Raw genomic sequence first — 16,460 nt, forward strand, 5'->3', positions numbered from 1 at the left:
AAAGAACCTGAAACCAGAATATGAAATAATACCAAAGGGATCCATATGTCACAATGGATCAAATCAAACATTTTCTTAGAAGTAGTTTGAGATACAAGGAAAGAAAGTTTCTTTGCTTTGCCAAATGACATATCTCACAAACATTTGTGGAATCAAGAGATATGGATGATTTTAATTGTCTAAGAGAAGGTAATCTTGAGCTAGAAACATGGCCTAATCTATAGTGCCAAAGATCTAATTGAGCTTGAGTAATAGCTGAAACAAAGGATGAAGAATTAAACTGGGGTTGATTGCAGGAAGCAACTTTTGAGGTAGCTTGAGATAAGTGGTAAAGTCGATGTTTCTTAAATGCAATCCCAATCATCTTCTTTGCTGATTGGTCTTGTAAAAAGCAATAAGAATCAAAGAAAGATACATAGAGATTAGATTCTATTGTCAGTTTGGAAAAAAATAGCAAATTGAATGAAAAACTTGGAACACATAACACATTATGCTGAAATAATGTGTTCAAGAGGTAGATAGTACCAATATAAGTAGCTGGGATAGAGTTGCCATTAGGCATATTAATAGAAGTATTAATTGGCTTAGGTGTGGAAGAATAGAAGAGGGGTGCAACAGATCATGTGATCTCTTGCACCAGTATCCAAAATCCATGAAAAATTATGTTGTGAAGTTGAAGAAATTGAATAACAGGAAGTTGGTAGTTTACCAGATAATTGAGAAGTAACAAGATTCACAGCTGGTGCAGGAGATGGATTTGAATTTGCAAGTGCTAGTAGTTTAGTAAATTCCTCAGAAGTTAAAGAAAACTTTTGATTCTCATTATTATTTTGAATGTAGACCTCTCAAGTTGAAATGGTAGCATGGGCAATAGGAAGATTTCGCTTTCCTTTAGGTCCAGTCCAACCAGGAGGATAACCATGAAGTTGGAAACATTTTTCCATTGTATGTCCATTATATCCACAATGAGTGCGGTACAAAGAAGACTTCTTATGCTTGTCTTTGGAAAACTTTGGCTGAACAAATGACTGATTATTCTGTTTGACTAACAAGGCTTGAGTTTCATTGCCTACAGAATTTGTTAGTTATCGTTGGTTTCCTCTTGAAGCAATAAAGAAAAGACTTTAACCATGCTTGGCAATGTGAAAACAAGAAGTAATTGACTCTTGACTGAAGCATAAGAATCATTTAACCCAACCAAAAACTTCAACACATAATGAGATTGTTGTCGAACTAGTTAGAAATGAAAAAGACTGCATGTGCATGATGCCATCTTTCCATAGGTGCAAGTTGGGAATGGTCTGTAGCTAACATATTCATCCCATAAGGTTTTGAAAGAATTGAAGTATTCAGTGATTGATAAAGAACCCTGAGTTATAGAACTGAGAGCTTTTTCAAGATGAAAAGCTCTTGAAACATCACATTTTAAGTATCTAGTTTCCAACTCATTCCAAAGATCAACAGCCAAGATAACATAAAGCAAACTATTCCTTATTTCTTTAGATATGGAATTCATTAATCAAGAAAGTACCAAACTGTTGGCACAAAACCAAGCAATATGAAGAACTTGTTGAGTAGCAGGAGCAGTAATCGAACCATTGATAAATGTCACCTTGTTCTTGACAGTCAATGCTATGGTGATTGATCGACTCCATGCTATGTAATTATCTCTAGCAAAGATTTCTGAGATGAGAAGAGCACTTGGATTGTCACTTGGATGTAGATAGAAAGGACCTAGAGGAATCATCGAAGGGATTTATGACATAGTGAGGAGAAGTTGCAGAATTGGAAGCACCCATTTCAGAAATCTATCCAAGAAAGTGCAAGAAAATGTAAAAAAGAATGATCACTACAAAAATTCTGGAGCAGAATTTTGTAATGCAGATTTCAAGAACTCAAAGATTGGAAGATAAGAAGATGAATTTGCGGAAGCAATAATGTTTTCAATCTGATACCATGTCAAGTTTCTGATGAACACTTAAAAATATGACTTGATGAACACAAAATAGAAGCAGAGGAGATGAAGAGAAAGACTTTCATGAAATTGACTTGATGAATTAATACAAGTACAGAATGCATTTATAAAGATAAAAGATAATAATAGAAACATAGCTAACTTTTTACATCTTTTCCTACTTTAACCCGTGCTTCTTTGGACTTTAATACCATTTGCTCAATTTGTGAAGCTATATTCCAACAGATAGCAATATTTGTGGCGTGATCAGATTATCATGTTGATGTGATGATGGCAAATTGTATGCATACATGCAGTTAACATCATTTGACACCAAATAGTACTTGAACATAATTTAATTTATAAGATAAATTTTAAACTTTAAATTTTACAAAATAAATTTTACTATTTAAATTATGTAGATGATGTGCTCTACACACTAACTTAATAATAAAATAACTCTTAGTAATATGTTGGGTGTATCATTTTATACCAAGCTTCGAAATAAATTTTTAATTTTCTTATTTATTGTTAATTTCTTACGCATTTTGCTTTCTGCCCTATAAATAAACCACCAAATAGATTTTTTTCTGTTTTTCTTATTTATTTATTTTTTGTCTTAGGGTTGTGGAATTATATTTTTTGTTGGCGGGTCAAGCTATATGAGTACGTAAAACCATACGTGGCATCTGTCTAATATTCTCTCTATGCACGTAAATGGATATTATATGTAGAATGAAAAAAAAAATGAAGACTTAATAAGTCTCCAAATTATCATAGTTTCATGTATATATAAGACTGGTAGATTCATGAAACATCTCAAAAAGATGAGAGTTTTCCTTTCAAATACAAAAGGTTTTTATTGTTGCTCTTGAACTCAAATATTTCATCCTTTCTTAAAAAAACAACCAAAAAAAATTGCCACGTAGCATCTTCAATCCTATTGTATAATTTATAACATAGTTGTATATTGCACTACCTAGTTTTTACATGGATAGAGATCCCTACCATTCATATCTAAAACTCTAGAGTTTACGATGGGTGAGATATAAACACGACAAGAAGTGGGTCTCTTAATATTTACTAAGCATTTAATGTTGCTTGATTACTCAGACAGCTCACTACAACACAATTGAGTTTTTGTGATAATTTTGAATTTGTGACACTCCTAAAACCGTCATAAAAAATCATCTTCTATGACAGTTTTCAGAAACCGTCACTAAAGGTTGATGAGAAATGGTTATACATTCGAATGTAACTCAAACAATGTTGTTTTGGAATGAGTACATGCGAATGTATAAAATGTTACGTTCGAAAGGTTCATGTACATTCCGAACATTAAGCCCACTTACGTGCGAACATGTAAGTTATTCGTTTGAACGTTTGGACGATAGTCATTAACGTTTGAACGTGAACTGTTTTAAAATTAAAAATGGATTTTCAAATTAAAAATGATTGAGAATTGAATACAAAAACACTAGATATATTAAATTATATTATTCATTACATAAGTATAGAAAAAGAAATATATTAAAATATAAATACATAATACAGTAAAAGTGCAAAACACTCAAAACGAGTTGTTTACAAATATATGAAATTTCTCAATCAATGTGTTGAACTTTTCCTTTAGGATATCTAAACGATGGCCAACCTCAGTGACACTGTAATGTATTGACATGATCTGTTGGTCGATGTGTGCAGTAATATCTGAGACCATCGCATCAACCTGAGCAGGGCGACCCACATCGAGCCAAGTAGGGTGCGCATCCTTTGCAGATTTACACATCGACAACTAATTAGTACTCCCACTATGGGGAGCAACACTGGTCTCAGATTGGGTTGGAGGAATAAGATTTAGTATAGGCCTAGACTTAGAGGTGAAAATTGAAGGTATCGATGTGGTTTTGGTCCAAAACTGAAACTGCATCAATACCTTGAAATGATGTAAACCTTGACCGAAACCAGCCGATGAAGGGGAAGAAAACCATCGACATCGATCTTGACGTAACTTTGGTCTGTTTGTCGATGTCTCTAGTGGTGACAGAGGTGGCCCTACATGCAATGACTCCGTAGTGAGAGAGAGCAAGAGAGAGAGAGAGAGAGAGAGAGAGAGAGAGAGAGAGAGAGAGAGAGAGAGAGAGAGAGAGAGATAGAGAGAGGATACTTTAGTTGATGTTACCTTCTAGTCCTTACTAAATACTTTAGTTTACTTTTGTTTAATTAACTCTGTTTTAGTCTTTTTACTGTCAGTTAGTTAAAACTCAGTTGTATAAATAGAAGAGCAACTCGATGTAATTCAGTAAGTAGAATAATAACAGAAGTATTCATTTTGTCTTCTTCAATCTACTTTATCTTCTTGATTGAAGTTGTACCATGGTATCAGAGAAGTAAACCTAGGGTTTTGCTTTGAAATCGATACAAGATTTGAATTTCCACTGCAAGAATGGAAAATTATTCCTCCTCTGTTTTGTCGAATGCAGAAGATTCTACTCCATATCATCTCCAAAATGGAGATTCTCCTGGTTCAATATTGGTCTCTAATCTTCTCATAGGAGACAATTATAACAGTTGGTGTCAATCAATGTAAATGGCTTTGAAGGCCAAGAATAAAATCAGCTTCATCAATGGTGCAATTCCTCAGCCAGTTGAAACAGATTTGACATATGCCAAATGGGATAGATGTAATAGCATGGTTTTATCATGCATTCTTAATTCCGTAGTCAGGGATATTGGAGAAACAATTGTATGTGCAAGAACTGCCAAGGATATGTGGGATAAGTTGAAGCATCAATTCTCTCAAGGCAATGGACCACGGATTTTCCAATTGTAAAAACAACTTTCTTCTTTGTCTCAAGATCAAAACTCGGTGAGTGTTTATTATCGAAAATTCAAGTGCTTATGGGATGAACTCATGAAATATAATCATATGCCTAGTTGTACATGTGCAACATCTAAAATTTGTGCTTGTGGGGCTAGCTGCTCGTTTGTTTGTAGAATATCAACAACGCCAACATGTAATCATGTTTCTTATGGGTTTAAATGAAGATTTTGCTCATGTGAGGGGTCAAATTTTACTACTGGAACTCTTACCATCAATTACTAAAGTTTTCTCTTTAATAATTCAAGAAGAGAAACAAAAAGAAGTTGGCTCCATGGGAAGAGTAGGGTTTGAATCTAATGTAGCCTTTATGAACAAAAGAGTTGAAGGATCGAAGGTTAACACTGGAAAGCAATAGTACATAAAGGAAAAGGTATTGTGCCCTCACTGTGGCATGACCAATCATATAGTCGACAAGTGTTACGAATTACATGGATATCCTCCAAGTTACAAACAAAAAGGGAAGGTTTCATCAGCAAACCAAGTTATGGTTCAACCCTTGAATACATCCTTTGATCAAAATTGCATGCCTTTCTCTCAAGAACAATATCAACAACTATTGGCACTAATTCAACCACAACCAACTGAATTACCCAAAGACACCTGAGGCAGCTAATGTATTATCAACATTTAATATGCCTTCTTTCTTAGGTAAAATAGTTTTTCATTCACTTATCCATCCATGAAAAATGAGAATTCCACATCATTCTCTAGCACTTGGATCATAGATACAGGTGCTACAGACCATATTATTCATTCTGTAAATCTTTTCACCACAATCACTCGAGTTCTCAATACATTAGTCAAATTACCAAATGGAGAAAATGTTACAGGAACACACCTTGGTACTGTCAATTTATCAGAAGATTTAGTTTTGAAAGATGTTTTATATGTTCCTACTTTTTCATATAACCTTCTTTTAATAACTAAACTTACATCTTATCAGAACTGTTGTTTCCTTTCTTTCTTTTTTTTCTTTTTTTTTTCCTGAGATGTGCTATATATAAGGCCTTACCCCATGAAAGATGATTGGGCAGGGTAGAAAGACAATTGGTCTTTACTTTCTGCAACAACCATTAGTCAATACAACTGCTTCCATTTTTTCATCTAGTGTAAATTCCATACATAATTCTATTATCACTTGTGGCACAATAGACTAGGTCATCCCTCATCTTCGAGGTTGTTGTTCCTTTCAAGTCAATACCAAATTTCAATTTCAATAAATCTTTACATGAACATCATTGTACAATTTGTCCATTGGCAAAACAAAAGCGATTATCATTTCCAGTTCACTCTTGTAAGCCTAGTTCAATTTTTCATTTAATTCATTGTGATTTATGGAGTCCTTTTTCAGTACCTACTCATGATGGTTTCAAGTTTTTCCTGACGATTGTTCATGATCATTCTCGATTAACTTGGGTTTACTTAATGAAATCTAAGTCCGAAGTTAAACATATTCTTATAGCATTTTACAATCTGGTTCATAAACAATTTCAACAGAAAATAAAATGCATAAGAACAAATAATGGTTTAGAATTTCAAATGAGAGATTTTTTTCACTCCAAAGGAATTATACACCAAACTTCTTGTGTTGAGACTCCTCAACAAAATTCAATAGTTGAGAGGAAACATTAACATCTTTTAAATGTGGCAAAAGTTTTAAAATTTGAATCAAATGTTCCTTTAAATTTTTGGGGAGAATGTGTTTTGATAGCAACTCACATCATTAATTATATACCCTCCCATATTCTTGACAATAAATCACCACAACAGATTCTTTATGGTGATACATCTTCTTATAATCATTTTAAGGTGTTTGGTTGTCTATGTTATGCTTCTACCTTAAGTAATAATAGATCAAAATTTTCTCCTAGAGTAGGAAGTGTGCATTTGTTCGTTATCCTTTTGGAACAAAAAGGATAAAAGTTGTATGATTTGACATCTCACAATTTTTTTGTTTCTTGATATATAATCTTTCATGAGCATATATTTCCTTTTCAAATTATAGACTCTTCTAGAAATGTATCTTCTCAACAGTCTTGCATACCATTTGAGTTGGTGTTACCTAATTCCATTTTAGGCCATATATCATGATCGCCTCCCATCCACATCCTCTGAAATCTCACCTTGTTAAGTGAAGCTCAAAGTCAGGAAAGGAGGAAGCCACTGAAGAACCATAAGAGAGACTCAATTGCGACTTTCTCAGGTTACTCCATGAGCTCGCTTTCTTACAATAGTTTTACATCCTACAAGAAGATTCTGAGCAAGCATGGACATGAAGACAAGGAGACAATTACTCCTCTTAGGCGCTCTAATAGAATCAGAAAAAAAATCACCTCCCTATGATCATGACTAGTTCTATCATACTTTTCTACTTCTCTTGAATAGGAACGGGGCACTAACTAGTTGCTTTTTCTTAAATGTAAAACTTGTAAGTGGTACCTCCACTGATCAATCAGTAATTTTCTATAGCTAAATCTCATATCCTTGTGATTTTCAATTTAATATATATATATATATATATATATATATAATTATATCTATCACCTCCCCAGAAAGGGAAGGAGATGTTTTTTAGGTTTCCACACTTGTAGGTACAACTATAGGCAAGGAAGGGATCATCCTCGAGGCAATGAGATGGAGGTGTTATGATTGAGAAGAAGGAGAGACTGTTGAGAAGGGAAGATACATAGAGATGGGCATCCATGTTTAAAGGATATTCATGGAGAGAAAAAATAGCAAGAAAATCAAATGGCAGATGGGTATCCTCATCATTAGTATGTTCATCAATTCTGATTGAAAATTAAACACAACAAGAAAATCTCTTTCTTTCCCTGCATGGATTCTTCTTCTTCTTCTTCAACAACATCATCTTGGTGTGGGGAAAAACTCGGATTGACCCGACCCAAAATGTTCAGTGTCGGGTTGTTGTTTCTTGTTGACGGGTCAGGTCCAAACCCAACACAGGTGTCCGGGTTGCAGCCCTATTTGACAGTACGTTTAGGTCTCCAGCTTGCTGAGCAGGCTCTTGGTTTTGAGTTCGTGAGACTTTGAGACGTGGGGTCTGGCCCGTTTCCTTTTAAGGGAATATTCGACCTAACATCGAGGATATCATGGATAAAAAAGCTTCAGGCTTTGAGACTTTTCTAGCTCTTGAATAATTTATAAATAGAATGGCTTCTGAAAATTTAAAAAAAAAAAAAAAAAAAAAAAAAAAAAAAAAAAAAAGTGCAAGGCCCAATAATAATTAATAAGCTTATCTATTAAAACCAATTACTAGATTTTTGAATTTGCATTCTGGATCGAGTAGTTTTATTTTTATAAAACGTTGATTTTATTTTGTATTTAATAATGGTTTGTTAATAAAATTATAAGCAGAGAAGTGCGTAAAAACTTTACAGTCGCTTTAAAAAATAGTGAGGATTATTATTAAAAAATTAATTTCTTTTTCATATAAATGTCATATTTATTCAATTTTTTTAAAATAATGACACGATACTTACATACTCATGCTAATATCATTTTTATTAAATTAATGGCATCAGCCGGCTAGTACAGAAAATTAGTCCCATGTCTATTTGATCAGTTTTATAATGCTCTCAGCCTGAAATATTTTATAATGAGTTGACCAGCAAGACTACGTACCGTTAACTGTATGGACGGCAACGATACTCTCTGATATGTTTACAAGCACCCTGCGCGCATGCAGGAAACAGATCAAATATATTATATAAGGCAGTGTAGAGTACAATTAAATAAGTTTTTTTTTTCTTTTTTTCTTTTTTTAAATTTCTTTGTAATTCATGATGTTCATGATCATGATCATCATCAGATTAATTATGATTAATTACCCTCCGCTACTATAAGGATCTCTGAGGCCATTGGAGAATATGATGTTGCTTCCAAACTTGTTGAGAACCAATTTTATATCCTGCAATAATTTTCCATTAAAAAAACACAGAATATTTTATCTAATTAATACTACAAATGAAATATTTATATATATATATATATATATATATATATATATATATATATACAGACATACATAGCCTCCATAGTAAGTAGTGACCCAATGTGGCCGAGGAGGTACACCATATAAGCTTCTGCACCAGTCAGTGAAGTCGCTGAGCCTAAAAGGTGAGGGCTGGAACATTGGATTATTGGTAATCCCCATGGGTATCACCAACTCACTGCACGTCTAAATTATGCAAAGACAATTAAAGTCATTTTCGTAAAATATAGATCAGACAAAAATCAACTAAAATTAATTACAATATCATCAGCTTTCATGTAGGGGTCCAGGTGGAAGTTTTCAATTTTACAGTAAATTAATAGTACCATTTACCTGCCATCTCCAACCTACAGTTGTTTCAGATATATTTTCGAGTGCATTGACATAGCATTTACTATTTCCCTTATAGGCAACAACACCTGCAAATACTTTGTCAAGAATATCTGTTTCAGGAGGAGCTCCATCTATGCCACCGCAGACAATGGTAACCGGATATTTTGGTGGACTGTTATATTGAGCCGCATGGCCATACATCGACACCAAATAGTTCTTGAGCACATAAACTGAGTTTAGGGGACTGGAAAGATGAAATAAAAAAGGAGTCAATATCACAATTAATATTGAGTGGCTCTGCAGCCACAAGTACATGGCTGGGCATCCCGATCCCGACGTCAGTTCAAAAATAAATAAATTTATGTATTTTTTAATACTTTTAAATAGATTTTTTTAAAATAAAATTCACAAAATTATTAAAAAAATATTTCTTTAATCACCAAACAAAAAAAAAGAATATATATAATATTTTTTTGGCTCCGTCGGATCCCCAGTCGGACCCCGAGGTGTGGCTTCAGCATTTCTGATTAATATTAGTACAGATATTGTTCTTTTCATTTTATTGAAGGTAAAAGTACTTTAATATCTAATGTCTTTACGTACTTGCAAGTCTTGAATGTTTTGCTAAGGACAGAAAGACCGTCGGGCTTAGATGCAACTTCGTCGATTGTAGACCACGACTCTTTTATAGTTTGGTAGCAAGTCTCACTAGTTTCCTGCACATGATGCAATATCCCGAATGAGGTAAAATAAGAGAAAAATAAATAATACGTATATAATTCAGATGGTTACCCTAAAAACGTTGGTGACAATAGAGTAATATCCATCTTGTGGGGTTATGTCATCGAAGTAAAGGATTGGAGCTGACGAGGCCAAGGCGCCAATGGCGACGTGAGGATACTTTAGCCGAAACCATGAAGCTAGCACTGATCGATCAGCAAAATTATCCGAAAGGTACGTTAAAAGAATTCCAATCTATCAAAATTCAGTTCATACTCATTATCAAAAGGAAATTAATTAAGCAATTCGTCACCTACTTCCTCCATATGATCCTCCAATTACAATTACTGGAGAATTTTGTGCTTTTAGTTTTTCCTTTAAATAGATAATGATTTCTGCATAATCTGCTATAGCTTGGGCTGAGTTGAAGTACCCGAGAGTGCTTGCATTTCCAAGTGCTACTTTCCTGCTTGACCCCAATGGTATTGACTCCCCATAATATCGGTGCTAATTAATGAAAAAAAAATAATGATTTCTGTGTAACTAATTTACTCGTCACCTAAAAGCGAATTAAGACTTGGATAAATAAAATGTTCATGTGCCACGTCCTTGAAATAGAATTATACGTACCTCTATGTATACTAAAAGAGCCTTAAACTCCGCGGCGTTATCAGTGAGGAATCCGATGATTCTCAGATCCCCATCCAACGGTGCTTCTGCGCCAAGATAAGCTAAAATTGGTGCGCTACGATTTGCACCATCCCAATACTTGGAATTGATCACATATTTTTGCTGAAAAGTGGAGTAGCTTTCAGGCATATAGTTGAAGTGATCAAGTGTTTGATTATAGTAAAATGTTTCGAAGTCATCCGAAACATTAGCAGAGAATACTGTTTCAGGATCTTGCAGAATTCCTCCAAGCGGACTCAGTCTAGGAATTTCGAATAGCGTTGTTGCAGTAGTAGTACTACTGAGTACAGAGGTTGAGATGATAAGAAAGAAGATCAAAGGAAGCCATTGCAATGAAGATATTGGATATTTCATGATATCTTTTGATAGAGGTGTCTGTTTCAACAACCGCAAGCCTAAGAGAATATAATTGACAGCCCACATTAATTCCCCATATACACTCGAGAATTATACTCCCTACAGAACTTGTTGATGCTTTTTGATTTTCTGAAGATATAGAGGGACATGGCCACAAGCAAGGGGCTAATTTGGTCCTTGTCTTTTGTCACGCGTAAACCATGTGTCTTTCGGGCAGTAATTGCCAGGTTCGCACCAGCAAAAGGCCTCCCACTAATGTTTACTTTGTCTTACTATGGAAATGGATGGGGATCGATTCACTCCGAAACAAATAAGAATAGTACTTCAAACCCTTGTTTATGGAGTTGATCAGGGTTGGTTTCATTATACAAAATTAAATAATTTCATTTTATCTTATATAATCACGATTATTACGGGTGTACAAAAACAAACACCACTGGCCGCCACTGAAGGGAACCGACCGGCCGCGTCAGGAACAGGCTGAAACCGCCGGTGCACCAGTTGGCGAACGGTAGATATTCTTCAAAACCAACCTACGTCGGTTCGGCAGCGGTTTAACCTTGGTTCAAACCGCTGAACCGGCCGACGTAATAAGTTATATATTTTTTTGATTTATACATTATTTAAACAACATCGTTTCACTTAAATAAGTAAAACGGTGTCGTTTAACATCTGAAGTTCAAAAATAAAACGAAATGAAACGACGCCTTTTGGCTTAAGCCAAATAGCGCTGTTTCACTCTAGGGTTTCAACTCTTCTTCCTCGATTCTTCTTTAGTTCTCTCTCTCTCTCTCTCTCTCTCTCTCTCTCTCTCTCTCTCTCTCTCTCTCTCTCTCTCTCTCTCTCTCTCTCTCTCTCTCTCTCTCTCTCTCTCTCTCTCTCTCGGCACATGCAGTCATGCAGGACCTCTCTCTCTCACTCTCAAGTCGCACCTCTCAGGGTCGTCTCTCTCTTTGTCTCTCACCCAGTCGTTGCAACGTCATCGCCAGTGCTGATCAAAGTGGTTGTGGTGGTGACTTCGGTGTTTGTTGTTTTGGTTGTGGGTTTGGTCATACCTTCCATTAGGCTAAAGGACAAGGGTGGGGTGGTTTATGGAGGAGAAAATTAGTGGGAAAACATACATTTTTTTCCTTCTCCACGGTGTTGAACTGGAGCATTCCAAGGTAAGAATTAGCCTCCATCGCCACCGTAGATGCTGACGAACCGACCGGAGTGACGCCGAGACCGATGTAGACGGTTTTCTCCCCTTTCAACGGCAAGTTTCGGTCGAGATTTATAGAATTTAACATATATCGGTTCGGTTTCGGTTTGGGTCCAAAACCGAAACCGAATGGTCGGTTTTCACCCCTAATGATTATAATAATTTTATCAAATTTTTACATAAAATATAATAAATAATTTAACTTTTTAAAATTTTAAAATAAAACTAATATTAAAAAATTATTTTATAAAAATATTATTTAATTTTTAATAAAATATCTCATCTAAATTGTATAATCAAACAAGGCATTCCCGTGTTTATAAGAAAGACAATTAATATAGGCCAAGACTATTAAGACTGGGACATATTTTCATGACTAATTAGATCAAGACAATAATTCCTGCACAAATCGACGTTAATAAAAATAAAAGATTTTTCAAAATAATTGATGATCTATATATATATATATATATATATATTAATGTGTGTTTGAGTTTATAACTAGATTTTTCGTCTAAAGATAAAGCTCATAATTCATAGGATTCATCTTGCGATTTTAAAAGCTCATGCGTCGACATCATGTACTTAGTCAACACATCACTTTTACGTGTGACTCACGACAATAATAATACTTTTCATTATTATTATAAAATTCAATTTAGAAATACAGTATTAGGTACTGTTATTTTAAAATATTTAGATCACATATTACTTAGATCACATAATTTAATTTATAAGATAAATTTTAAATTTTATAAATCAAATTTTATTATTTAAAAGATATAAATTGCATGATCTACACATGACCGACGTTTGGAATCAGAAATGAGTTGAGATTGTTTTTTATGAAAATTGAAAGTTAAAAAAAACTATTGTTAGAATATTATTTTTTAACATTATTATTGTTTTAAGATTTGAAAAAATCGAATTATTTATTACATTTTGTATAAAAATTTAAAAAAATTATAATGATGAGATGAAGTGAGATGACACTCTCTGAATCCAAACGAGTCAAAACAACTCTTAATAATATGTTAGGTGTATCATTATCAAGCTTGGAAATAAATTTTTAATTTTCTTATTTATTGTTTATTTTTTACGCATTTCGCTTTTGCCCTATAAAATGAACCATCGGATAGATTTTTTTTCTTTTTCTTATTTATTTATTTTTTGTCTCAGGGTTGTGGAATTATGATTTTTTGTTGGAGGGGCAAGCTATATAAGTACACAAAAACATACATGGCATCTGTCTAATATTCTCTCTATGCACGTAAATGGATATTATATGTAGAATGGATTAAAAGAAAAAGGCTTAATAAGTCTTCAAATTATCATAGTTTCATGTATATATAAGACTGGTAGATTCATGAAACATCTCAAAAAGATGAGAGTTTTCCTTTCAAATACAAAAGCTTTTTACTGTTAATGCTCTTGAACTCAGATATTTCATCCTTTTTTTTAAAAAACAACCAAACAAAAAAAATTTGCCGCGTAGCATCTTCAAACCTATTGTATAATTTATAACATACTTGTATACTGCACTGCCTAGTTTTTACATGGATAGAGATCCCTAGTACCATTCATATCCAAACTCTAGAGTTTACGGTGGGTGAGATATAAATATGACACGAAGTGGGTCTTATAATATTTAGTAAACATTTAATGTTGCTTGAGTATTCAAACAACTCACTACAACACAATTGAGTTTTTGTGATAATTTTGAATTTATGACAGTCTTGAAACCGTCACAAAAAATCACCTTCTATGACAATTTTCAGAAGCTGTCACTAAAGATGGACGAGAAATGGTTATATATTCGAATGTAACTCAAACGATGTTGTTTTGGAATAAGTAGATGCAAACGTATAAAATGTTACATTCGAACGGTTCATGTACGTTCCGAACATTAAGCCCATTTACGTGTGAACATGTAAGTTATTCGTTCGAACATTTGAACGATAGTCATTAACGTTCAAATGTGAACTATTTTAAAATTAAAAATAGATTTTCAAATTAAAAATGATTGAGAATTAAAATACAAAAACACTAGATATATTAAATGATATTGTTCATTACAAAAGTATAGAAAAAGAAATATATTAAAATATAAACACAAAATATGGTAAAAGTGCAAAACACTCAGAACGAGTTGTTTACAAATATATGAAATTCCTCAATTAATGTGTTGAACTTTTTGTTTAGGATATCTAAACGATGGCCAATCTCGATGACATTGTAATGTGTTGACACGGTCTATTGGTCGATGTGTGCAGTAATATCTGAGACCATCGCATCAACCCAAGCAGAGCGACCCACATCGAGCCAAGCAAGGTGTGCATCCCTTGCAGATGTACACATTGGCTACTGATTAGTACTCCCACTATGGGAGCAACACTGACCTCAAATTGGATCAGAGGAACAAGATTTAGTGTAGACCTAGACTTAGAGGTGAAAATCAAAAGTATCAGTGTGGTTGTGGTCCAAAATCGAAACCGCATCAATACCTTTAAATGGTGTAAATCTTGACTGAAACCAGTCGATGAAGGGAGAGAAAACCATCGACATCGGTCTCGACGTAACTTCGGTCTATTATTCAGTGTCTGTGGTGGTAACGGAGGTGGCCCTGCATGCAATGACTCTGCAATGAGAGAGAGAGAGAGAGAGAGAGAGAGAGAGAGAGGAGGGGGGCGGCGTCTCTGAGAATAGTTGAAATGAGAAGTGAGAAATGTGAGGAACTAGAAGGAGAGAAGAAGAAGGAGCTCCCGCCTTGGGGGGGGGGGGGTGCGTTTAAACCCTACGGTGAAACTCATTTATATATTTTTTTTCAAACTTTCATTCCAAAACAACACTGTTTCACTCACTTAAGTGAAACGGCGACGTTTCATATATGTATAATTAATATATATATATTTAAGGTATCAGTCGATTCAGTGGTCTGTTCCAACCTCAAACTGGGACCAAACTTGTCAACAGTGGTTTTGAAAAACTTCTACCACCATCTGACCGGTTCTATGCTAGTTTCGGCCGGTTCCGAACTCCGGCGGCTGGTCTGAGTCGGTTCCGGTCGGTTTGACCAATTTTTGTATAGCCTGTCTAGGCTCACGCTGAGCACGCCCCATTTCTTGTCCGATGCTCCAACAATGTGAGGTCATGTCTAAGGAATTCATCTACTCAGTCAACCATTCCTCCACTTAAGGTGGCATTCTCTGATCCAGTAATAGCCAAATAATGATCACCTCATATGGTAGGTTATCAGTGGAGATTATGCTCGCCTTGTAATGGATCCTCTCAAATATCTACAGTCACAAGTCAATGGGTTCTCTACATGCCCCTCATATGAGGAACTGTGTGCGAGCTCAACTAAAGGTGGTCTTATGTGCCATAGGATTCACATTTGTTGCAATTATGAGATGCAACATGCTGAAAAATGGCAGCAACAATGTCTGGGAGAACGTGTTCTTCTTATTGAACGGTGTACGGTATCTCCCAGTGAGGATGAAGAAACCCTCATCGTAGTCGTCATCTTGAGGTTGATCAATCCTATTGCCCTCGATCTACATCCCTGGTCATAGACGCGACTAGGTCAATAGATGATGCAGATGTACCTACATTTGGTGCATCCTGAGCTTAAGCATCCACTATAGTTGATGCCTCAAATACATGACAAACCCCAAGTAGCTTGGTGACATTTGCCGAAACCTCGAATTGAACACTACGTACAATTACAGTGTGAAATGATGCATCCTAAGGCATGAACGAAATTTCCATGTAAAACTCATGGACCATGGAGGGATATATCCTCCTCCTTAGTTTGTAGATCTTGGCCCAACCTCTGAAAACACAAACAAATCTCAAACACTTCTCCTCCCATGTCAACATATCGAACTCGTTGATATACACTTTGTGTTCGGTCATAACAGTCCTATAGTCTATCTAAGAAGTGTCTTAGTTTTCTTCCCTCCCTCGTTTCCTAGTTGTCCAATGATGAGCTATATTTTGCAAAAAGAAAAGAAATATGAATATACATAAATATAAAGGGAAGCAAATTAAATATGGTCTGAAATACGTTCAAATATTAAACTTAATGTCCGACGTTAGAACGCACAACGTATATACAAGTAACGTGCGAATATTACAAATACTACGTTGTACATTATTTCCCATACCATACGAACGTGTCTTGTAAAAGTTCAAAAGTAAAATGAATGATTTTTTTATATATAGTATATTTATATGTAAATATTATATGTAGTATATTTTTTCAGGTATAGATCGACTAGGGAATCGAAATAGTATTTATAGTAATATA

The 16,460-nt window shown here is 34.7% G+C and overlaps 1 protein-coding gene across 3 annotated transcripts; it reads right to left on the minus strand.

Moving 5' to 3' along the window:
• Window positions 1–7,573: 7,573 nt before the first annotated feature.
• LOC122291468 (lysosomal Pro-X carboxypeptidase-like) lies at window positions 7,574–11,046 on the minus strand. Of its 3 annotated transcripts, XM_043099193.1 has the most exons (9): window positions 10,534–11,046; window positions 10,221–10,410; window positions 9,976–10,109; window positions 9,787–9,899; window positions 9,184–9,427; window positions 8,884–9,036; window positions 8,687–8,766; window positions 8,481–8,530; window positions 7,574–7,931 (listed from the first exon to the last, which is right to left on the minus strand). In XM_043099193.1, exons 1-9 carry the CDS (start codon window positions 11,014–11,016, stop codon window positions 7,915–7,917), a joined length of 1,464 nt encoding a protein of 487 aa, XP_042955127.1. In that variant the 5' UTR covers window positions 11,017–11,046; the 3' UTR covers window positions 7,574–7,914. The 3 variants fall into 3 exon arrangements, with proteins under 3 accessions (XP_042955127.1, XP_042955128.1, XP_042955129.1); XM_043099194.1 differs by lacking the exon at window positions 7,574–7,931 and having other exon boundaries at window positions 8,473–8,530; XM_043099195.1 differs by lacking the exons at window positions 7,574–7,931; window positions 8,481–8,530; window positions 8,687–8,766 and having other exon boundaries at window positions 8,889–9,028.
• Between the last annotated feature and the right edge of the window lie 5,414 nt (window positions 11,047–16,460).

The sequence above is a fragment of the Carya illinoinensis genome, chromosome 13, assembly GCF_018687715.1.
Source record: "Carya illinoinensis cultivar Pawnee chromosome 13, C.illinoinensisPawnee_v1, whole genome shotgun sequence".
NCBI classification, from domain to species: domain Eukaryota; kingdom Viridiplantae; phylum Streptophyta; class Magnoliopsida; order Fagales; family Juglandaceae; genus Carya; species Carya illinoinensis.

Bases quoted from the DNA above. Each gene is read 5' to 3' on its own strand.
- LOC122291468 (XM_043099193.1), bottom strand. From the start codon at position 11,016: ATGTGGGCTGTCAATTATATTCTCTTAGGCTTGCGGTTGTTGAAACAG. The intron at 9,900-9,975 runs GTAACCATCTGA...CATCATGTGCAG, and splicing joins TTGTCACCAACGTTTTTAGG to GAAACTAGTGAGACTTGCTA. The intron at 8,531-8,686 runs GTAATTAATCAT...GCATGCGCGCAG, and splicing joins GATCCTTATAGTAGCGGAGG to GGTGCTTGTAAACATATCAG.